Source organism: Amblyomma mixtum, chromosome 4 (genome assembly GCF_055824585.1).
Source record: "Amblyomma mixtum isolate Tamu chromosome 4, ASM5582458v1, whole genome shotgun sequence".
In the NCBI taxonomy this organism is placed as follows: Eukaryota; Metazoa; Arthropoda; class Arachnida; order Ixodida; family Ixodidae; genus Amblyomma; species Amblyomma mixtum.
The window spans coordinates 51,682,521-51,699,096 of NC_143015.1; the positions used below are offsets into that span (position 1 = coordinate 51,682,521).

Genomic DNA, 16,576 nt, shown 5'->3' on the forward strand with positions numbered 1-16,576 from the left:
ATGTGCGGGCTTTCGCACTGTAAAATTACTTGACGTGCCCTGCGCTGCTTCAGTTCAAGCGTAGGACGAAGATTTAGCTAGGGAACATCGAATAGCTCTGGGGTTTTATTTTGCTCCCTTCCTGGAATCACTGTTGGTTTTAGGCCCTGGGGTCAGTCCCCGAAACATGTCATCATAAAGAGACAAGAGCGATTACGTTGTTGTGTGTGTAGACCTTTCAGAAGTATGTATGTATATATATAAATGGCGGTCACAGAGCGAAGAGCTGCCTTAGGATCTGGTTTCACGAAATGGTTCCCCACTTTACCTCGGCACTGGTCCTCGCCTTTGTTGCCTCGCCTGCCATCGGAGACGAGATATCGGTGAGTATGCACTCTTCAAACAGTACGAATACACGGTCAAGAAATTTGAACAATTTGTCATAGCAGTTAGCCTTTGGCGTTAGATTCTAAAGTCATGTTATACTAATGCTTCAGGCGCGCACTCTGTTATTTAGAGAGACACGGCTGCATAACAGCCGAAACTGCGGCGAACTCCAACGAAACCAGACAAGACTTTGAATGGGAATAGACTTTCACTAGACGCTTGCTCATGCTGTAACTATCCTTCCTTCAGCCTTGTTTTGGTATGCAACCATGGACCGAATGAACATCTATAAAAACGGCGCGGCTAAATTTTTAGTCGGCATCTACACAGCCTGGCAATAGACTTTTACGAGATACGGGTATTCCAGTGGCCATACCTGCAGCCTTTATCCCATAGCACCCCTTGTGAGCATATTTTAGCTTACGGCATTTCCAGTGGAGCTCTGATTTTTTACCTCAGCAGTTGAACCCACCACTGCTGCCTCCCCTGTTTTCGGCGACGGCTCATTCGTCCCTATATAAAGCACCTTAGCTACAAGTATGGGCGCCCACATGTTTCCACAGCTTCATACAGCTTTTGCGCGGTCTTCTACTGCTTCATTTAAATCTGGTTGTTTACTTTTCCACGACGTCCCATGAATTCTTGCTGGAACGAACAGGACTACTGGCAATTCATATCTCACTCTTATTTGCAATGAAACCACTACGAACGCGAACAACGCAAAGAAGCAGTTGAAAAAGTATTGCTGCCATTTGTGGGAGCAGCGTTTTCTTTGCGTCAGCCCCCGGTTCTTTTCCGTTGCTTCTACATGTCATTTCAAATTCAGAAATTTCGAGATTAACCTATCAGGCTAGCTTGTTTGCCTGTAAATAATAGTAAATCGCTGCCGAATGTCGTGAATAGTTTCAGGTGTAGGTTTTACACCATCACTTATCACAGATGCTTGGCACACTGCAGTCTAGCAGGGGAGGCCACAATGACCTGTCGGGAGCTGCAGCAGCAGCAACATCAGCTGTAATTTGGAACAACCTATTCAGAAGAAAGCGGCCTGCTGCCATGGCAGTAACTGGTGGCTTTGCGACCCAGTAATTATTGTCGCTTTTCCTGCGAACACAGAAGAAATGCACTGCGCCAGCAAGGCAGCGCGAGCTGAAAGGTCCCATGGGAATGGATTCAAATTGCTTAATGCTGTCTCTATAATAATAAATTCTAACTACAAATGATTGGAGGGAGAAAAGACGGCAGAACGGGTTTCAAAGGTCCACTAGGACTGGTTTTACCCTCAGCGGATTGCGCAAGAAGTCGAGTATGGAGAGACATGTCAGGTATAAAACTGAAACTGGGCCACGTCGAAGGGATTCCCAGGTCGTAGAGGCAAGGAAGAATACTCAGCGGCGAGAATAATATGCAGAAGCGCTCCCCTGCTACTCTTAGCGAAAGACATACCCGTCGCACAAGCATTGAGAATTGCCTATATTCTTTAGGTCTCTTCATTTTCCGCAAGCGAGTGACTTCCACGAACTGTGTTCCCTCCATTGCCTCGCCTACCCGCAGTGTATCATAAGGCGGCCGTGAGAAACGAAAGGTGAAAGTCTATAGCCTAGGGTGTGCTCCTGAAAAAACCGCGTTCCTGACATTGACGTGTAGACGAGCGTTCTTAGTGTGAAAGCACTACTTTTCTAACGATCCCGAGAGAGTCGATACTTGTCTGATGGCTCTCAGACACAGACAGAATTAAATATTGCCGCGACTGGGTTTCGAACAGGAGGTGGCGCGATCAGATCAGCTTCGCTGGCCACTCACTGGACACGAGCACTATGCTAACGCCCCAACCAATCACGCCTTTTATTAAACTGCCACACTTTGATGATGATGATGTCCTCAGGTTTAATGGCACATACCCATGGCAGGGGAATGGCCAGGGTGCCTACTTTCGTGCTGTACATTGCATGCCGTCGTCTTCACCAACTTCTATCTATAAACATAAGCAACATTAGCCTCCAATTCCGCATAATCATCAAGTGGATGTGAGGCTGAGCCGTGCACAAAGGAAAAGCAGCGCGCACAGCTCCCTGGGTCAGTGGACGCCTCATTTGCGCTTCGAGCTACATGACGGTACTGACAGAAACATGTGCGCTGGATGCGCACATATTTTGGGTAAATAGCCAATGATGATGAAAAAAAGTGTTGATTTAGAGGAGTTGAGTATCATGGTTGAGCTTTTAAAACGAGTGTCACAAGCCCAGGGCCACTAAGTTTGTTCCAAGATGGATAGCGCGCATGGACTTTTGCAGCAACAATAGATGGGTGTGGGTTCACCTTCCCAAACCTGCTATTGAACATCATTTCTTGCTTAGCAACGCTAAAGCACTTTTTGTTATGCCAGTGCGCTTTGAACGTATCTACTAAGGGGTAATAGTACACCTTCATTGCTTCTGGTTTTGCTACTGCAAGAACAGACACGCAAGAAAGTTATTTCGGCGGCTTCAAGAAAGGGTCATTTCTCACAACTGCAAAGACTAGTTAAAAGATAAAACAGTGGAAGTGACCTGGCGTGAATACTAAGTTACATTTATTTATATATTTAAAGCTACTGTTAACCCCAGAAGAGTTTGTTGCCGGGGGGCATTAAAAAGTCAATTAGAACGACTGAAAAGGATATATTTCTTGGTTAGCACTATAAATGAAAAACAACAAATGGCAAGGGTAAAACATAACTGTAAGAAATAACAAATCTAGTATTAAAATCTCCAGCGTAAAGCCTTAGGACCTTCTAGGCCACTGTCAAGATTCATGCGATTTTCAAATTTCTGCCACAACTGTATGGTGCCTGATATTTTTTCACACAGCAAAGCTGGAATTTATTACTTGCTTAGTGTAGAAACAAAACTACGTAGGTGTAAGTACAAATATTCCTTCAGTGTATTTTCGATTTCCAGCATAAAGTGTGTTCGGAAAGAATGAAAACAGCCAATAACAGAGACCCATGTATCTTATTAGCTCAGTTTGTTCGGTGGGTGTTTATTTATTACTGTCATTTTATTATTAACTAGCGGTATTATAATGCATATTAACAAAGGCCTTTAGGATGCACTGTTCGCTATCCAGTTACTGGTGGCGACGATTCCATTCCGTTCGACGCTCTTTATTCTCCACGTAGAAGGACAAACGCCGACAAGACCAGCAAAAACACGATTGTTCTGAAACAAGTGCAAAATCCGAAACGTTCAGATTCAAATAGGATTCTCAGCAAGTTTTCGTGCCCACGAAGTTATTCCCTGTCTGCACTTGCAAGGCAGCCTTTATCGCGTAGTTGTTGGCAATAAAAACAGAAGAAAGAACACGGACAGAAGAAAAGACGAACAATTTCTTTCACTCCGTCCTTTACTCTTTCGCTAACAGCCAGTTCGGGTGTTCAGAAGAGCAAGGTTCCGGGCCAGTTGGTAATGCATTTAAAGAAAGAACAGCCCGAAGAAACACGGACAAACAAAGAAACGGCACACACACGAGCGCTCGGTTTTCGGGTGTTCGCCGTGATATATGAGAAAGTTACTGCGTGATTCCCTTTGCTATAAAACGGATTATCAGCTTACATGCCTTGAGTGTTGTCGTTCATGTTGCGACTGATGGAAGGGTTAAAATGGAAGTCCACGGGCCTGCCCACTAGCTCGAGCTGAGCCACAACCGCTGCCACGTGCAGACTAAGGACATTCGAAAGATGTGAGACGAAAGATTGAAAGTACAGACGCCCTTCGCAACAGGCACGTTCGCCGAAGCAACGACACCGGTTGTAACAAATACCTTAATCCCTGTCACCCTTGAGCGTCGTCTGCGTTCTTTGCCCTGCTGTCTTCATTCCTAATGAACCAACCAGCCTAAATCACCAATCTGCATATGTGGTTTATTTTTGTCGAGGCTCCGAACCGAAAAGTATTTGGAAGATTGGTGAAGAGAGCAAAAATTAGCCGCACACATAAGCCGCACACATAATCACTTGTTTTGCACTAATCGTTCTCTTATGAAATTAATCAGTAAGACCCATAATCAGCAGTTGTAGTGCATGTGGCGTCGCTCTCGCATGCCAACAGGATCTACTAGTCTCATGTTAATATCTACGCCTTTTCAGGTTATTTGACAGAATGGGGCCCTAAATACACAAGCTAGCCTATGTAGCAACGAACTTTGCCGCTGATGTGAATGGGCTTCCATGTATTGTAGGGAACGCTAATATTGAAAAGAGAACCCTTGTGACATAGAATCCCGCAGCTTTCTAACGCTTAAGACACTCAACAGCGCAAGATGCGCGTGAGAAAACAAGGCCGAAGATATTTGTTTCAGCCGCTGGAAATTTGAGCTCATCAGTTTCTTAGGTCTACCCAAGGTTGCAATTGCAGACGTTCTGTGATGCTCAGAGTTTCATCATTGAGGAGATGAGTCAGCTTCGCAGCATTTTTACCAACATAAGAGCAGCGCAACCACTAGTCACGTCTCTCCGGTAGCCGCGTGTCTCCGCCTCTCCGGTAAAGCTGAAATTGCAAAGAAAATCGTGTGTCAAGCATGTCCAGCTGAGTAGCTACACTCAGGAAAAAGAACCTCAGTGTTCTGCCTAATCACGTACGTGCGGTGCCATCACCATACTTTGATTATAGGGGTGGAAATAGAAATGATCAACCCTTGACAAGGTTCCCAGCCCCCTTACAGGAAGAGAAAGTGAGCAGTGGCATACGACTGCAATTTTATCAGGATAGCGTGAAAATAAGTGCAAAACAAAAACGCTGGAAAAAGCAGTTTGGAAAGAAAAACAAAACACGCATAAAAAAAACAATAATTTCAACTAAAGCCAGCCTAGTAAAACCCAAAAAAGCAGGATGGAAACCCTTTGCTAATTCAAAAATCGAAAGATGAGCCGAAAATTGCACCGAGTTTCCATTTGTTTTAGCGCCCGGGAGCTGAACTTCTCGAAATGGTTCCTACCAAAACTGCCAGTCCAACTTAGCTTGTTTCCTAAGTACGCTTTGGTGACAAAAGCTTTCTGCTAGGATTTAGGATAGGTAAATTTTTGGATTCATTATTTCATCTACGCGCGAAAATGCTACTAATATTTTCCCTTGTGTCTCAACTTAAAAATGGCTAAATTCGTTGAACCGAGTTCCACCTTATCTTAGACATTGCTGTGACGTCAATTTTTTCTTAAGTGTGGGTATTTTAATTTCAGAATACTAGCTGTGTTCAAGATAACACTTCAACGTTACATGAGAAATAACTGACACTTCCCCACTTCTTTAGCCTGGAAGCAGGCTTATTGTTTAAAACTACTAAACATTTTGCGCCGATCTTTCCAATGGTGGTGCAATTCCAGTTCTGGTTCGTTTTCCGCGATTATGATTAAGGAGTTGGTATTTTGCATGAAGCCGTCTCATTATGTAGAACGCACTGCCAACGTTCTGTGAAGCATTGTTGTCGGAAAATACGCAGGAAAACGCTTGGCTTTCATCCTTTTTCTTTTTAGGAGGAGAATACCGCCCTTCTGGTGGACGCGGTTGGACGTCTGGACAACGACGTTGCACTCTACAGTTCAATTAATGATCCTACAGAGAAGTGCTTGACCTGCACTCTAGTGGATTACGAACCGGAAGATCTATTTGCCATTTTTGTTTTTCACTACAAGGGCCAGGGCGGCCAGCCTGGGTACGTGGGAGGGTGACTGATATATCCTAGAACTTCTCTGTGATACGGAATTGGCAGTTCGTTAATCTTCGATGATGAAACGAACGCAAAAAGCATATTGCAGAGGCATATTGCGTTGTTAAGAAAAGAGAGATGAGAACACTAGGATACGAAGAAGCCTACCAAGGTAACAAGCAGGATGTAAAAGAGAAGATTAGCAACCGAAGCACATTTCTGGAATTCGTGCTCAAGTAATAAATTACAAACTTCAGGATGAATATTTTTTTTTTGATTACCGGATGCCTTAGACGCCACCCTAGGTGTGCTGAAGCAAGTCGCCGCAATCTTAACGATGACATCAGCTTTGCTGTAGTGCTTGCCTTCCGGGAGCATGATACGGTGCCCTGTGTTGCGAAATACTTCAAAATATCCTTCTAAGTTTTAATAAACACTTTCGTAATGAATTGCTGCTAAATAAATCCTGCTCGCTACATTGTAAATTAAACTGCAGTTCTTCGACGCAGGAGATCCTTTACTTTCTTATATCTAGTGCAAGCGATGAACTATTATAAGAGCAAAAGTTGGCGTGCCATCGTGGGCCATTATATGTTTTTACATGCAACTTAAAATTGTGTCTGAACTACGGCTAGCTGAAGCGACTGTTTCATTTGAGTTGGTAACACTTGCGCAAAACTCGCGATGAAAGATATATCCTTGGAAAGCAACCACTGAGAAGGCGATGTAGAAGAGAACGTCGAAACATGAGTTTTTGCTGTGCGTTATAAATAAAGTGCAGTTATTCAGTTACCCATCCTGATCATCGCGAAAGATGACGGGCCAAAAAATATTGTAAAATTTTTGCCCCCTTCATAACCGTCATCAATCATTAACCGTTAGGGGCTCCTGTAGAGGCAATATATAAGGAGGGGGGGGGAGGGGACAGTACAACATTACTATAGAACATAAGGTCGATATAAAGAACTAATGTATATAAACATCAAACAAACTAATGGACATGTTAGGGTCATTAGAAAAGGCTACGGAAGAAAAGGTCAATATTAAAAGAGTAAATCGAGGTAAATATAATACGAAGCAAACAACGGGTCATTGTAGAAGATGGGTGATCAACATTGCCTCAAGCCTCAGAGTCTCACGCTCAATAACGAGTTGTTCAGGCAGCTGGTTCCATTCCTGAAAAGTAGTTGCCAAAAAAGACTTAGTGCAACCATAAAGTCGTTGGACGCTACTGGAATCGAACAGGCGGCGTGATGTACGAATGGGAGGTGTTATCAGTGAGGCGCGCCGGTAAGGGATATTGTAATAAATCTTATGAGATAAACAAAGGTTCGCAACTTTACGTCTCAGAGGTAATGTGGTGGGAGCTGTGCTTGGCACGCCACTTGGAGAGCTCGCTCATGCCGGTAGAGTCTTGCGGCGAGTTGCCTGGAAAGGTGTGGTAGTAGTTTCTTTCATTACAAGCTGCCGTTTATTTTTTTCTTTTAGGAGTGACGTGGCTCACTGTCTAAATCTTACTACCACAGAATCAATGAAGTTTGGTTTCGGCCTTTGCAAAGGTGAGCGTTTATTTCAAGGGCCCATAGCAATTCTTAATCTTACTGTAAGGTTTGTAATCTCTTATGACGCACAAATTAGTCTTTATGGGATCATTTTTCATTTTACGGATGCAATTTCTAAGGTCCTGATTCACCTCAGTGATGCTCTTCTTTTAATCAATATTATATGCCAAACACTACAAGCTTCAGGCTGTTCAAGAGTTGTTGTGTGAACATATTCTAAACATTTGTAATGAATATTACAAAAGTTTACAAATATTACAAAATCTCGTAATTGGCCACAGTGTTCAATCTATCTGTTTTCTTAAATCCTAGCAAGCTGACACCCAATTAATTCTTAGGCGGTGGAATTTTTCGTACACTTAATTGCCCACTCTTATTAAGGTTTTCTGTAGTGTTTCATTTGGTTTGTATACATAGCTTTTTAATTTGTTCGCAGCTCGATGTGCAAGTGCCACACCTATCAGCTTGTTCTTGAGTACAAATATTATGAGCCGCCGCGGTGGCTCAGCGGTTATGGTGCTCGGCTGCTGACCCAAAAGACGCGGGTTCGATCCCGGCCGCGGCGGCTAGAATTTCTTTGGAGGAGACATTCTAGAGGCCCGTGTACTTTGCGATGTCAGTGCACGTTAAAGAACCCCAGGTGGACGAAATTTCTGGAGCCCTTCACTACGGCGTCTCTCATAGCCTGAGTCGCTTTGGAACATTAAACCCCATAAACCAAACGAAACCAAATATTATGACTACGAATGATACTTTTATTAAAAATTGAACTCCATGTGTTGGAAGAGAACAGGGCAAAGTCAGTGTGCGCCAAAAAATTCGAAAATAGAGTTCATTACATACACAGCTTCTTCAAATAGCTCTTATCTCACGTCAGTTATATGCGCACTATGAAGTGAAATAGGCTGGTGTTCCTTTTTTGGGTTACGCATGGCGGTCGGTTATCGGGCCACCTGAGCATGACTCAGCCAGAAGGCCTTGTTGTTTAATGAGTTAACCGGCCTTAATGAGCTTAACTATGTTTACTTGAATCCATTCGATGCCACTGACAGGGCTCTGAACTCCTGTCAGCTAAAAAATTAATTCAACACAAGCATTATACTTACCATGATTCACAATAAATACAACGACGCTTTGCCGACAAAACACCTGCATAATCTGTTTCTTTCAGTGTCCCGAACATTTACTCCCATGTCATAGCTGTGAATATTTCTCTCTGCCTTTTAGACGGCGCAATTACTACTACAACCCAAGGTTATTATCACGACGGAAAGAGCTGCTTTATAGGCCGATTCCCACTTCCAGGCGGAGATCGTAAGTCAAATCATACGGACCGAACGGTAGTTCCGCAGCGACAACAATGAAAGCTCATTGCTTTAAATATATTGTTTTTGGCCGCTGGTGCCGGTAGATAGTGCCGGTTAATGCGAAATTATTTGTAAAGCCAACATTCTGTTCATACATGAAAGGAAACAATGATTACTACCTTGATACAGCCCTGCCCAATCAACCTTAAAAACATACTTTACACTTCAAACGCCAACCAAAAAGAACTCCCAGTTAACGGAAAAGGAGCCAACATAACGAATCTACCACGCACTTTGAAAAGCATCCGCATAGAGAGAAAGAAGGAGCAACAAAAGCGGGGAGCACATCTGGGAGACGATACTAATTGTTCTGCACGGATGAAGGTTCTAGAGGATATAAAGTCGAAAGCGGAGAGGGACCTGCGATCTAAACGAAGGTGTTATAGAATAACCACGCAGCAAATTCATAGACTATCACGCAGGACTGACTTTCTCCAGGCACAGACCAGTGCGTGCAGACATTCACAGCCCACGCTTGCCGCGACCACTGTTCAGAGCTATCTCCGCCAGTGGGTGGAGAATGAAGTAGCCGAGAATATAGCGCAGCGATATTCTGGCGGCATTATACACAGCGTCATACACAAAGAACTTCCGCTTGTCTTTCGCGGCAGCATTTTTCAATGTAAGTTGGATAGAGGGAATGCGCAAGTACTGATCACTCATTTGCTGTGTATGGGTCATTCACTAAGTATATTAACGGTACAGACTTAAGAGCGGACGTTCATCGAAGACCACGGGGTAAGATCGAAATTCCTGGTGAATACAAAGTAGTCTTCCTTTCAATCCCGATGGCGCGGAGAAAAGGAGCAGAAACTGGAAATATATCCAGTCACTCTTTTTCACATGTCGTACAGGCGCCGGTATGCGGCGACCGCCGGATCAGTGGAACCGCGGAATACCCGCCAGCTGCTATTGGTGGCGCACGGGACCGCTATGGTAGTCAGTTCTCACTGCATACAAGAAGGAAACCTTCCGAGAGGCTCTAGCGTTCTGAGCCAGTCTGAGTCTGAGCCATGTGATTTCGCAAGGACTACGGGGAGTCTTTGTCAGATGGCGCAGCCAACACTAACGTTGGGTTCTGCGGCGTCGTCATATTCAATGCCGTGCAAGTGCGCTGAGACGGCGGCCAACTAGCGAAGGGGAGCCCTCAGGTCCGGCATCGAAAAGAAAAAGTCGAAGGCTGTTAGCGTAGCTAAACCGCGAAGACGTGTGAAGGCGTTTGCTTAGCCTGGTTGGATCTTGGTTTTGCTTTGCTGGGTCGTAAGCACGTCTGGCGACGTCATTAGACTCATGTTAAGTTCTGATCGAGCTTCAGCTGATATGATCTGTTCGTGTCGCAGGTTGGTTGGTTGGTGCCGCAGGTAGAAGTAGAAGACGACGATGCGCAATGCAGAGCACGATAGAGTGCTGCAGTTTATTACGAGGAGTGATCGGCTGATGCGATAGCATAGTGCTTATCGGGACATCCTTCAGAGAACCATCAAGAAAACAGTCCCACTGTACCCTTACGGTATCAGATTTTTATCAGTTGATCGAAGACGTACGCTATAATTTATTAATCTTCTTGGCCTCCCCAGCTTGCGGAAAGCACGAATGCAATTAAGGCATGGGAATATTAACACTCGCAATGTACGTGAAAAGTTTGCTGAAAGAGCTGTTTACCTACGGGACCTGACCCAACCAGGTCGGAAACACTGCTACCTGATCAAATCAAATTGAAGAAATTTTAACTTCACTCGTTTCAGCTCAGGTGTAGCTGAAATGCTTTGTTATAAGTGACTTTCTGTTTTCATGTCAGCCTCGGAAATAAAGAGAAAAAAGGTGATAGCCTAGTGCCCTCGTACAATGGCCAGCAAAGCTGAGCAGTTCGCGCAGCTGTGAATTCGAAACCCAGACGCAGCATGATTTATTTTATTTTTATATAGTCTGTTACTCTGCTAGGGTTTTCAGAATTTAACTTCAATGGGACACTACACAAAAACTCCCTCAGCCGCCTAAACCACGTGAAGTAGTCAGCTTGCACTAAATTGTAACGTAATGGCCTGTTGTAAATTCTTTAAATCCTGCACCTGCCATTGGGATTAACTTTGCGTTTTCCAAATTTTCCAGCTTACAGAGACTACGAGTACTAGTATGCTTCGGCCCAAAAGCAGTGCCTATAGGCCGTGTGTATAGAAGGACAATATTTACTTGCGAGTATGTTTTTGCAGGCTAGTTGGTGCCTAAGCATTGTGGGTTTTTTGCGCAAAAGACACGACACAGAAGAAACGAGGTAGACAGGACAAGCGCTTACTAACAACTCAGGTGTTTATTGACATAACATTTGCTTAAATACAGCAGCTGCTCTTATCAAACACGAAAAGGGAAAGAAAAGACTTCGCATAAATATATATCAGATCAGCACAGATCCCACCATCGCACGAGTGAATGCATGTTTCGAGCTCTAATTCTGCGCAAGATAACTGATTTCTTTTTTTGAGAGCAAAATTGAAGGATTACTGACACACGAGTTACCCGATTTTCCTATCTCAATGGCCTCAATTATCTCTCTTCCAAATTGTGTCTTGCACCGGCGCAGTACTGAAGTTTTTTCGAGCGCGGGAGTGCAGTTGCGGCAATTCCGAATATGGTCAATCATTTTGCTACCTGACTTGTTCTTGGCATCTCTTGCGTGCTCCCTCAGCCTTTCATTAAGGCACCTGCCAGTTTGGCCAATGTACTGCTTACCACAGGCAAGTGGTATCGAGTACACAACGCTCTTTTTACAGGCCACGAATCGCTGCTGGTGCCGCTTCGAACAAGCGACGGCCGCATCCTCCGCATTCACTCTCCTGCAAATCCTGGAGAGTTTTTCAGGAGCGTTAAAAACCACTCTAACACCAGCCCTAGCACCGATCTTCTTAATATTATGCGAGATTCCGTGAATGTACGGAATAACCGCCACTTTCTTCCGGTCAATTTGATCGGGTATGCTGGCTGGTTTCTTCAGCAGGTTCTCGGCAGTTGATGCCAGCAAGGCCGTCTGGCAGCCTGCGCTCGAAAGGCGCTGTAACTGGATGTCAAAGCTGCGTCCTACCAAATGCAGGCAGGACTTGCTCAGAGCGTTGGAAAGGCACGATTTCACAATGCCTCGTTTCACGGCTTTGGAGTGTGCCGAGCTGAAGGGAAGCAGGGGCTTGTTGCCTCTGGGCTCAAAGGCCCAACATACGTGTTTACTTGAAAAATGAAGCCCTATATCTAAAAACCTGATGAAATTATCTTCCGGCAACTCGTGCGTCAATTCTAATGGTGCTAGGCACTCTGAAAACGTCGTTAGATGCTTATGTACACTAGCCGAAAAAGAATCTTTGTCACAATCTACGAACACAATGAAATCATCAACAAATCTAAAAACCTTTAAAACGTTAGTGTCGCGAAGGCAGTCATGCAGCATCTTGTCACGTGTCGCTAAAAAGATGTCACTAAGACATGGTGCTAGGCACGATCCAATGCATACTCCTTGTTTTTGAATGAATGTCATATCTTTCCACTGCGCATACGTGGAAGTCAGGTACATTGTTAACAGTTCGATGAAGTTGTCAACCGATAAACCAGCATTATTTTGGAAGGCTGTTGCACCATGGCTGTCAATACATTCGCGGACATTTTTTAAGAGACAATCGTGAGGTATGGAATAATACAAGTCCTTTATATCTACTGACAGGGCTGACATGCGTTTGCTGTTATTTGATTTGAAAAACTCAATTATTTCGTCCGAATTTTTTACCCTAAAGGGATCGTTAATTTCTAAAACACTCAACTTCTCTTGCAAGAACCTGGCAACGGCTTGCTGCCAGGACCCCTTTTCGGAAACAATCACTCGGAAAGGGCATGCATCCTTGTGTGTCTTGCCACTGAAGAACATGTTTAAAGATAACTTCTCAGCTTTCTCTACAGAGTGCACTAGCCCATCCAGCTTTAACGTCTCGATAAACTTCATTGCTTTTGTCTTAACTTTCGTGAGTGAAAGCTTTTTACACTCTTTGAAATTTGTAGCGATCGCTTCTGAAGCCTTCTGAAGATACATCGTTTTTTCCAGGACACAGAAGCCTCCCTCCTTATCGGCCGGTACGATATTCAAGGCATTATCCTTCAGGTACCGAATAGTCTTTTCAACAGGTAGGGTCCTAGTTGACGACCTGTGACGTTGGAGGAAGTCAACGCCTTCGGAGACACACCTATCGGCTTCAGCCCCTGAACGTCGCGAGACTTGCCTGACCATTTCCAGTAGTTCAGCTGGAGACCTCCGAGGTTCGGTGGCGAACTTTGGTCCGAGGCTGAGTACCTGCTGGGTCTGCCTCGGAAGTGACACGTTCCCCAACGTGTGGACGTTGTTCCCAGGTCCAGCGTTCACTTTTGGTACGCACCGTCGAAGGAAGCCGATAGGTGTGTCTCCGAAGGCGTTGACTTCCTCCAACGTCACAGGTCGTCAACTAGGACCCTACCTGTTGAAAAGACTATTCGGTACCTGAAGGATAATGCCTTGAATATCGTACCGGCCGATAAGGAGGGAGGCTTCTGTGTCCTGGAAAAAACGATGTATCTTCAGAAGGCTTCAGAAGCGATCGCTACAAATTTCAAAGAGTGTAAAAAGCTTTCACTCGCGAAAGTTAAGACAAAAGCAATGAAGTTTATCGAGACGTTAAAGCTGGATGGGCTAGTGCACTCTGTAGAGAAAGCTGAGAAGTTATCTTTAAACATGTTCTTCAGTGGCAAGACACACAAGGATGCATGCCCTTTCCGAGTGATTGTTTCCGAAAAGGGGTCCTGGCAGCAAGCCGTTGCCAGGTTCTTGCAAGAGAAGTTGAGTGTTTTAGAAATTAACGATCCCTTTAGGGTAAACAATTCGGACGAAATAATTGAGTTTTTAAAATCAAATAACAGCAAACGCATGTCAGCCCTGTCAGTAGATATAAAGGACTTGTATTATTCCATACCTCACGATTGTCTCTTAAAAAATGTCCGCGATTGTATTGACAGCCATGGTGCAACAGCCTTCCAAAATAATGCTGGTTTATCGGTTGACAACTTCATCGAACTGTTAACAATGTACCTGACTTCCACGTATGCGCAGTGGAAAGATATGACATTCATTCAAAAACAAGGAGTATGCATTGGATCGTGCCTAGCACCATGTCTTAGTGACATCTTTTTAGCGACACGTGACAAGATGCTGCATGACTGCCTTCGCGACACTAACGTTTTAAAGGTTTTTAGATTTGTTGATGATTTCGTTGTGTTCGTAGATTGTGACAAAGATTCTTTTTCGGCTAGTGTACATAAGCATCTAACGACGTTTTCAGAGTGCCTAGCACCTTTAGAATTGACGCACGAGTTACCGGAAGATAATTTCATCAGGTTTTTAGATATAGGGCTTCATTTTTCAAGTAAACACGTATGTTGGGCCTTTGAGCCCAGAGGCAACAAGCCCCTGCTTCCCTTCAGCTCGGCACACTCCAAAGCCGTGAAACGAGGCATTGTGAAATCGTGCCTTTCCAACGCTCTGAGCAAGTCCTGCCTGCATTTGGTAGGACGCAGCTTTGACATCCAGTTACAGCGCCTTTCGAGCGCAGGCTGCCAGACGGCCTTGCTGGCATCAACTGCCGAGAACCTGCTGAAGAAACCAGCCAGCATACCCGATCAAATTGACCGGAAGAAAGTGGCGGTTATTCCGTACATTCACGGAATCTCGCATAATATTAAGAAGATCGGTGCTAGGGCTGGTGTTAGAGTGGTTTTTAACGCTCCTGAAAAACTCTCCAGGATTTGCAGGAGAGTGAATGCGGAGGATGCGGCCGTCGCTTGTTCGAAGCGGCACCAGCAGCGATTCGTGGCCTGTAAAAAGAGCGTTGTGTACTCGATACCACTTGCCTGTGGTAAGCAGTACATTGGCCAAACTGGCAGGTGCCTTAATGAAAGGCTGAGGGAGCACGCAAGAGATGTCAAGAACAAGTTAGGTAGCAAAATGATTGACCATATTCGGAATTGCCGCAACTGCACTCCCGCGCTCGAAAAAACTTCAGTACTGCGCCGGTGCAAGACACAACTTGGAAGAGAGTTAATTGAGGCCAATGAGATAGGAAAATCGGGTAACTCGTGTGTCCGTAATCCTTCAATTTTGCTCTCAAAAAAAGAAATCAGTTATCTTGCGCAGAATTAGAGCTCGAAACATGCATTCACTCGTGTGATGGTGGGATCTGTGCTGATCTGATATATATGTATGCGAAGTCTTTTCTTTCCCTTTTCGTGTTTGATAAGAGCAGCTGCTGTATTTAAGCAAATGTAATGTCTATAAACACCTGAGTTGTTAGTAAGCGCTTGTCCTGTCTACCTCGTTTCTTCTGTGTCGTGTCTTTTGCGCAAAAAACCCACAATACAATATTTACCTCCGCGACAGTGAGTGCTTGCTTTCAGCTCATCGCTGGCACCCTCCCACTGTCTGCGTCACAGCGACATTCATTTTAATGAGTCTAAATATGTATTAAGAATCAACATATACACTTCCTACGGGATCAAAGACTTTCAAGCACGGTAATGTTGCCTCGAAGCTATCTGCGGCCAACTATTCAAGGAATATCCGGGTTGTCTCGTCACTCCTAGTACACGCAAATCCCCCACAGTTTCACTGAAAGCTGCTAGTAAATAGATGCACCCTACAGCCATTTCGCTCGAGCATTACCGTCACCGTGTAGAACGAAACGCAGATCGTACAAAGACTTCATTTCTTTGGTTGCACTGCAATATCGCTATTCACCTCGTGCAGCACTCTCAGCTATTGTTTTGAGAAACTTTAACTACACAATGATTTCTGCTTTAAAGATTGTTTTCCTTCCCAACAAAACACAACATGTGAAGCACACTTGTGGTTTCGTATGGCCTGGAAGTAAATGCTTTCATACCGCACCACTGAACGGCAACCATGCCCCGCTCACGGACAATGGACATTGAGTTCCCCGGCATCGATAAGCTTTGTTTCACGTAGGCTTCGGGAAAAAATTCAGAAGGAGGTGTAACTATAATTTTTTTAGAGTAAGAGAACGTCACTTTATTTCTTCCTTTTTGTATTTGGGCTGTATAAGAAAACAAGCAGAGCTAAACAGTCAGTGATTGAATGTATCTTGCTTTTCGCAGATTGCCTACTGTGGGTAAAGACAGAATTCAAGGACTCCGTGCCAAAAGGATGCGTGAACGCTTTTAAAAAGTACTGCGGGCCCCGAAAGTACGTTCTTTATAAACAGGAGCAATGTTCGTGAGTTCTTTCGCATCTGAGTAATCCTGCCTCACGCAGTGGCCCGCCAGAAGATGTGACGCATTTCTTTTTAGCATGCGAAATAAACATCTTGAGACGGGTCTACGTCTTTCATCACTTTTATTTTTCTGTTTCATTGCGTCATTGTGTATTTTTGCATAGATAAAATGCCAAGGCAGGTTCCGTTCGGTGCCGTAGAAAAAGTTTATACCAGTATGCAGAAAGTCATATCGAATTCATGGGTCGTCAGCAGCCTCATCACGAGACAAACTGCGGCCGCTTGCATTATAATTGATAATTTTGAGGCTTTA

At 44.4% G+C, this 16,576-nt stretch overlaps 1 protein-coding gene across 1 annotated transcript; it reads left to right on the forward strand.

The window, feature by feature from the left end:
- The first annotated feature begins 290 nt into the window (after window positions 1-290).
- On the forward strand, window positions 291-16,269 carry LOC149346485 (uncharacterized). The gene is made up of 5 exons (XM_089541352.1): window positions 291-362; window positions 5,876-6,054; window positions 7,537-7,607; window positions 8,838-8,924; window positions 16,148-16,269. Exons 1-5 carry the CDS (start codon window positions 291-293, stop codon window positions 16,267-16,269), a joined length of 531 nt encoding a protein of 176 aa, XP_089397478.1.
- Window positions 16,270-16,576: the final 307 nt, after the last annotated feature.